General features: G+C 43.8%; 1 protein-coding gene across 1 annotated transcript in view; it reads right to left on the reverse strand.

Annotated features, from left to right (window-relative positions):
* The window catches only part of ISY1 (ISY1 splicing factor homolog), a 31,199-nt gene extending 25,765 nt beyond the window's left edge, over positions 1–5,434 (reverse strand). Inside the window, exons 1-3 of the mRNA XM_060239853.1 lie at positions 5,315–5,434; positions 2,681–2,703; positions 2,078–2,129 (exon numbers count right to left, since the gene is read on the reverse strand). Of these exons, the coding sequence (XP_060095836.1) occupies positions 2,078–2,129; positions 2,681–2,703; positions 5,315–5,317 (78 nt within the window). The 5' untranslated portion in view covers positions 5,318–5,434. The remainder of the gene's footprint in view (positions 1–2,077; positions 2,130–2,680; positions 2,704–5,314) is intronic.
* Positions 5,435–7,930: the final 2,496 nt, after the last annotated feature.

The following is a 7,930-nucleotide window of genomic DNA, read 5'->3' on the forward strand; positions in this document are numbered from 1 at the left end:
TCTTATCAGGCTCCCGAGAAACTGGCTGTCATCTGCTTCCTTCTTCCTCTCTCTTGTTTCCTTCTGCATCACAGCTTGCTTTGCTCAACTGCACAGGAGCTACAGAGCAAAACTTCTATTTTCTCCATTGGCTGAGGCTTCTCCCTTGGGGAGGAAGGGGGGCAGAGTTTGTTTTTCCAGGTTCTCTCAATCACACAACAGAGCTACTGAGCCAAGTCTCTCTTCCTTCTATTGGCTGAGGCTCCTCCCCCATCAGTCCCCTGGGGAAGGAAAGAGCCAGAGCTTCCTTTGCCCAGTTCCCAGGATCTCATGGGAGAAATTCAAAGAAAGCACCTTTAAAATCAATTACTGCTAACATTTTAAGCGTGTTTTAAGGGTTTTTTTAAGTAATTGTGTTTGTCTGTGTCCTTTATAAAGTTTATATCTCTGCTACCTAATCTTAAACAGGTACACACATGGTCTGGCCCAAGATGGCTCGGCCCAACAAGGTCTCATCTATGTCAGATCCAGCCCTCATAACAAATGCGTCTGACACCCCTGGGTTAGAGGATCTCTTCTGGCTTCCTTTATAATGCTGGAAGCAGAACCACATGATCAAAACTAATGGATGTGTAGAAAAACTCGAATTCAGTGCTCACATGCTTGTACTACTAGAAGGTCACCGTAAGTCACCTGTGACCTTACACACAGGCATATTTTTCTTAAGCTCTAACAACTATTTGAAGGCACTCCCTGCAATCTTTCTCCTCAGAAGTATCTAGTGTAGATGGCTCTCACCTTTGTTAGTCCCAAGTTTAACCAACAACATATGGTCAATAATTTTTGTGCTACACCCATGGAATCTACACACAGAGTCACTTATCCTCTTGGGCTGGAGGCACATGACAGAAACAAAGCTTGCAATGTAAGGCAAATAATTGTGACCAAATATATAACTTTTAGACTCAAACATTAATTGCTCAGATTTTTTTTTAAAAAGAATTCTATAATCAATTTACCAATGCCTTTTTTATAAGCCCCAGCCCATCTGATTAATGCCTTGCTTATTATACAAGACTGCTTTCATTCCACTTCTTTCAAGTTCATATTCAGAATATGAAACACGAAAAAGCATAAAATTGCAAAATATAACTTCCAGGATAATAATAGATATATCATTAGAAAGCCAGCCTGTGAGGCTGTTCTTTACAACCAATAAATTCCTAAAGCATTTCAACTTCAAACAATGGGTTGGACCCAGCAGTTCATCAGCAGATGCATGTGGATCTCTGCTGTAATCCCCTTCCCTCCTGATGCTGCATTCCTGGGGTTGCAAACCCCACCAGGGTACTGCACTTAGCAGAGAACAGGGATTCATATTGTGCCTTCTCCTTCTTCTATCAATAGAACTGTACATCCAGAAATGGAAGGAGAAGGTGTTTTGCCGTCTCAATGGCGCCTCCTGACCAGCAGGTCTGTTGAAGTACATGTACCCCACAACTGCTGCAGTCAACTTTCCTGGGGTCAAAAGAGGTATTTGGAGGAGAAGTACATAGCAAAGATCTGTGCTCCTTACCTGAAAACTTGTTGACTCTAACCAGGCCTTAAATTCAGCAGGAGCTCACAGGGGCACAATTCCTGGACCTTTCTGAGGGTTCCCCCTCCTCCTCCCCACCTACCTTGTCCATTGAGTAGTAAATGCAGTTACATAACAATCCCTGGATTAGGAGAGTGGGCAGTCAGCCAGCCACCAGGAGCTTTTCCACACCCCCAACAGCCCTCATTAACCCCCGGAGAAGCCCACACCACCCTTTCTCCACTTCTTATGTGATTTTGGCTGGTAGGTAGCTTGCTGGCCTTTTGACTATGGAGGGGGTGGCCAAGTAGAACCCCAGGTGAGTGAGGCCTGCTTGGGCTGGCTGGATCTCTAGCCAGCCCAAGCAGGCCTCACTCACCTAGGGCTCTTCTATTTTGCGTCTGGTTGCTTTTGGCAGGTTGGGGGGGGGGGTGGCATATGCTAATGAGTTGCACTAATGAGCTCCACCACCTATTTTTCTACAAAATGACCCCTGACTCTATCCCAATGTGTTAAGCTTACCTTAACTTTTCCTTCTTCCAGCTGAGCTTGGCGAAATCTTGCTAAGGCCGTCCTAAAAGGAAGAAAGTTGCATTTAACATCCATCGTGCATTTAACATGTTCGTTCATTCGACCTACCATGTCTCAATTAAGTAATTCACATATACATACAATAATGCATATTTCATTATTGTATGTATATGTGAACTTCTCTACAACCAGAATATTCATAGCTGTTAAGCATCTCACAATTATGACTTATTTTGTACTTTAGCACTGGAATACTGACACGTGTCTCACCATTTCAATTAGCATATTTTAAAGATTTTTTCCAGCCTAAGGCATCGTGCAACAGATTTTGAAGCCTGCTTTCAACACAATAACTCTTCCTCCAAAAGAGAGATCATTTAAGTCAGAGGAATGCTCCTTAACCTGGATAAGGTTCCTCCAGTGTAATGTAGAATATATGCCATTATGTATAAAATATAGGTACAATCAGAGAATGGCAAGATTAACGTATGGCAGCTGTAAAGGCACAATTGATAAATTGATAAAGAGAACCATGATCAGAAAATATGTTCAGCCTCCTCAGTGACAGTCACCTCAGATTCAGAAAGTACTTACATGGCCTTTTCTGCATTTCGAGCCTAAACAAAGAAAGGAAAAACAATTGAATCTCTTTTTAAAGATAGCAGGGGGGAGAGATTACGGTAAGTTTGGAGGATGTTATCTGATTAAGTTTGGAGGATGTTATCCAATGGTAGCTATGGAATCCTCTAAAATCAACATGAAGTCAGTCATTTCCCAACAACCCAATATTTTGCTCCCTAAAGACAAATGTGTATACAAACCTAAATATGAATGAACCTAAATATGCTACAAACCTAAATATGAATGAAAATTTTAGCTGTTTAAAAATTTAAAAGTAATGGGCTCCAAATATACGAACAATGAGATTAGAACTTATAGAGTGCTTATGAATTCCTATGAGATAAACGTGAAGGCAGTTAAAAAAGAATTCTATGTAGCCTCTGTTGCATCTGCTAGCTCTTGTCCGGCCCAGTTATTTAGAATAATTAAGTCTTTTAGGTCCCTCTTGGAGACGACCCAAAATAATAGAAATTCGACTTTAAGTGTGAGGCATTTGTGAGGGTTTTTTGCAGATAAAGTCTTGTCACTCCACTGTGACCTTCCAGCCAATGTTGATACAGTAAGTAAACTGTAGGCCCCTTGGCCATCTTTGAGACCTTCAGCCAGCTCTCCAAAGCCAATGTCAACTGGATTCTGGGTGCTGTTAGGTCAACTACCTGCCTCTTAGACCTGTACCCCTGATGAAAGCCAGCAACAAGGGATTACAAGGTACCCTAGAAGATACTGTCAATCTGTCCCTGGGTTCAGGGATCTTTCCATAGTGGCTGAAGGAGGCAGTGGTCGTTCTGCTCTTGATAAGACCAAACCCAGATCCAATAGACCTGACCAATTACAGCCTGTCTCAAATCTTTCGTTTCTGGATGAGGTAATTGTGGGAGTGGCGGCAGAGCAACTCCAGAAATTCCTGGTTGATGCATTTCAGTCTGGCTTCCACCCCAGCCGCAGGATGGAGACGTTGCTGGTTGCTCTCACAGAAAATCTCAGTTGGCAATGCTGCTAATACTTGACCCCACAGCAGCATTTGACAAAGTCGACTACATCTCTTGACTCACTGCCCTGCCAACACTGGAATTCATGGGGTAGCCCTACAATAGCTTACATCATTCCTCCATGGTTGGGGACAGAGGGTGGAGCTGCGAAGGGCAGTGTCAGTGTCTCTGCAAGGGTCACTGTAATGCAGGGTTCCCGAAGGAGCACTTCTCTTCCCAATGTTATTTAACAACTATATGTGCCCTCTCACCCCACCAGTATGGAGATTCAGGCTGGGGTGTCATCAGTATGATGATGACACTCAGCTATTTCTTTTCATGGGCGGCCAGCTGGATGCCACTCCATAAATTTGGCCAAGAGATTGGAGGCTGTGGTGAGTGGTTAAAGCAGAGTTGGCTGAAAGATGAGAGGTTCTGTGGCTGGGTGAGGGGGAGCTGTGGTTTGGTTGCCAACTCTCGACTATTGACAATGTGCTCCTATCACCAGCACCGACCATCAAGAGGCTACCCTTGCACCTGACCTGAAAGCTCCATCTGATCCAGAATGCAGCTGCACAGGAGACCCCTTGGATGACACATATTCAACTTGAGCTCCATGAGCTGCACTGGCTCCCAGTGGAGCACCAGATCAGGTTCAAGGTCTTGGTTTTGATCTTTAAGGCCCTTAGAGGTCAGGGACCCACATAGCTCCAAGACTGCCTCTCAGTATGTCCCAAGAAGAGCATTACACTCTAGAAATAAGAACCTTCTAGTGGCCTCCAGCCCGAGAGAGATCCAGCTGTCCTCAACTAAGACCATCGATTTATACAGGGGCATTATGATACTAGCTGAATTATCAAAGATTTCAGGTTTTCACGGCTGGTAACATCATTAGGGTTTGTAGAATCTTTCGGGCTCAAGTGCCGTGTTCTACTGGAGAAAGTTTTCCTTCCAGACGTTTCGTTCTCAGCCGCGGAGAACATCCTCAATGCACCGCAGCCAAGAAGGTCAGAGCGCCTGCTCCGGCTGCAACGCCACTGAGGATGTTCTCTGCAGCTGAGAACGAAACGTCTGGAAGGAAAACTTTCTCCAGTAGAACAGGGCACTTGAGCCCGAAAGATTCTACAAACACTAGCTGAATTGTTTGTTGCTCTATAAATTCAAAAATTGTAAGAGGAATGACCCTGGATCCTTACACTCAAAACACATTTAAAAAGGGTTCTGAAACAAAATTGTTCCCAATGAAAACATTAAAAACAGATTGTAAGTCTCCAGTAGATAACATGATCTAAGAAAGCTTCTGTGCCTCTAACAAGTTACATAGCAGAGAGAAATTCAACAGGTTCCTTTTCCCAGCTTAAGAAAGTCGCACCTGCTGACATTCTCCCATGAGTTATACGGGGGGGGGGGGGGTTAGAGGCTGCAAGCGTCTATCATAAGAGACAGGAAACCAGCCGAGAGCGACTCTGCTCAAAGCCGAATAGCGAGTGTGGAAGCAGCAGCAGCCACCGAAATGCACGTGGTTACTTCTCTCGAGCGCATGAATGTGTGAACGCCCCAGTGGCTTGCCTCATCCGTAAGGAGGGCATGAATGAGCTATTAGAGCAAGGGATCGCGCGAAGCTTTGCCATTCACTCACCATGGTGACAGTCTACTCGAAACACGCAGCTGCTCCAGATGGCAACTCGAAAACACTTCCGTGAAAGCGAACGAACCCTCATAAAAGGACGCATGCGTATGAGATGGCCCGGAACAGAATGACCGGAAGCTACCGCCTTAATGTTTCGGCTGTAAATTCCGGTTCTCAGTTGCAATCGCTATGCTATTCAAATTATTATAAGTGAATTGTTTACATGCGCTTTTCTCCGAAGGCTAGCCTAATTCATTCAGAAGCTCTGATTGCAAAGGGAGGAAGAAAGTATCCCCTCGGTTTCATTTAAATGTCTGCTAGCGGTATTTATTTTGTTCGATTTTTAAACCCCCCTCCCCCATGGGACAGGGCTTAGGGTATGTATTTAAAACATTTATATCCCACCTTAAGGCTAAAACTCTTCCTAGGGTTCCTATTTCTATGGTTCCGTGAATGGGATTCCCCGGTCCACGTGAAAATGAAGTACGGACGAGCAAACACCGAGACTTTGGAGCAATTTGCATTATTCTGTGTTGGGTGGATGTGTTGGGCGCAGAGTGGTAAGGCTGCATTGCTACAGTCAGAGCCTTCTGCTCACGACCTGAGTTTGATCTCAGCGGAAGCTGGTTCGGGTTGACTCAGCCTTCCATTCTTCCGAGGTCGGTAAAATGAGCACCCAGCTTGCGGGGGCGGGTGGATGTAGATGACTGGGGAAGGCAATGGCAAACCACCCCATAAAAAGTCTGCCTTGAAAATGTTGTGAAAGCAACGTCACCCCAGAGTCAAAAACGACTGGTGCTTGCACAGGGGACTACCTTTAAAAAAAAAAAAAAGACTAAGAGAGAAGAGGAAGGACACTTGTTTGCCAACAAGTGCAACTGAGCATGAGTTACGGTATATTTCTCTCGGAACCAGTAGTTACTGATAAAGCTGGAATTCAGAAACTCCGGATTCAACGGGCCACGGTTTCCATCCGGTCCTTGAGGACTTTTAACAATGGCAACAACAAAAATTAGACTGGTGGTTTTTGTTCTTTTAAGAAAATCATGTGCTTATTCTGACACAAATGGGACTTTGTGGGGCTGGGTCATGTGTCATAAAATGTAATGTGAGGTAGTGATAACCCTAATAAAAGACAGACAAACACAAAGACACATGTATTAACTTAAAACTTAAAATACAAACATGCTTAAAACTCTTGCAATACTTTGTTTAAAATGGAAAGGTGAGGGAATAGTGGGATTTGGCAATGCAATTTTAAAAATAAAACATCAAGAAAAAGCACAAGGACCACAGTAGAGACTAAAAATATAACATTCTAAGCTTGGGAAAACACTGAAATGGCATTGCAAGCTTCTCCCCCTTTGACTGAGGGTTTTCCGGTTACAGTACTCACTAGGCCAGGTCCATTCAGCAGAGACAAGCTGGCTCAAAGCATCAACCCTTTATTTGCAAGGACATAACTCCAAGAAGCATGAATTTCAGCTGGCTATAGGAACACTGAAAGTGAAATTGATCTCCACTCCATTGAAACACATTGCAGCACAGAAAAATTTGCAAGGAAAACATGGAATGGATTTTCCATTAAGGTCTCAGGGCCCTATCTATCTGGACACAGAGACCTTAATGGAAAAATCCATTCCACATTTTCCTTGAAGCTTTGCTTCCTGCTACAGCTGGCAAAGACAAGGCAGAAAGAGCAGGGAACTTTGTCAGCCTTGGAGCTATAAAGGCAGAGGATAGGAGGGGGAGAAAAGAGCCCCATGGGACTGATTAAAGCCCTGGGCAGGATGGTTCTGACCCTTGGACCAGACATTTGACATCCCTGATGTACACTATATTGAATTCCTTGGAGGTAGGGTGATGTGTTGAAATAAATCCAGCATCCATAGTTGTACAACAGTTTTACAAAACCTGATACATAACCACAGCACTGCTTCCATGCTATTCAGTCATACAACCATGCCTAAGTAACTTTCAACATTAGGCTAATCCTAAGGATGATTCTTACTCTGAAGCCTATATCAAGTAGGATTGCAGAACTGGCTATTTCAAAGCTAAACCTTATTAGTAATAGATTTTACTGCTTTATTTTCTAACTTTGTAACCCACTTCCTGTATTCTTTTATATCACGCCTTAGGCAGTTTTTATTTGCATTGTTTTCTAGTTCTTTAATCAAAGTTCTCCTGTTTGTTGGAGATGTCTGCTGTTTGTTTAAATTGATTTTTATATTTGGTAAACCACCTTTTGTCTCAGTGAGAACAGAGCATTGGCTCTTACCTGAAGGATCCTTCTCTTCAGTGGGGATGAAGTCATTCAGAAGTGGTTAGGTCACACCTCTGCTCGCTCCATAGGGCTATGCAAAATTCTTTTGTTATGTGTGGCTCGTATCGGAGAGACCCAGCTGACCTCTCCAGTTATGTCCAAGCTTTGCTCTGTGCAAAGTGTCTTGGTTCTCTGTGTTCTTCTCTTGTCCAACTTGCTATTGCCTCTTTTTCTTTCTCCCCTCTTTGTTTTGTCTTGTTGACTTGTAATTTGTCTGTAGTTTTATTTGAGGGAGGGATGTGGATGACTTCGCCTCCACTGAAGAGAAGGATCCTTCAGGTAAGAGCCAATGCTCCGTT

Source organism: Heteronotia binoei, chromosome 5 (genome assembly GCF_032191835.1).
Source record: "Heteronotia binoei isolate CCM8104 ecotype False Entrance Well chromosome 5, APGP_CSIRO_Hbin_v1, whole genome shotgun sequence".
In the NCBI taxonomy this organism is placed as follows: domain Eukaryota; kingdom Metazoa; phylum Chordata; class Lepidosauria; order Squamata; family Gekkonidae; genus Heteronotia; species Heteronotia binoei.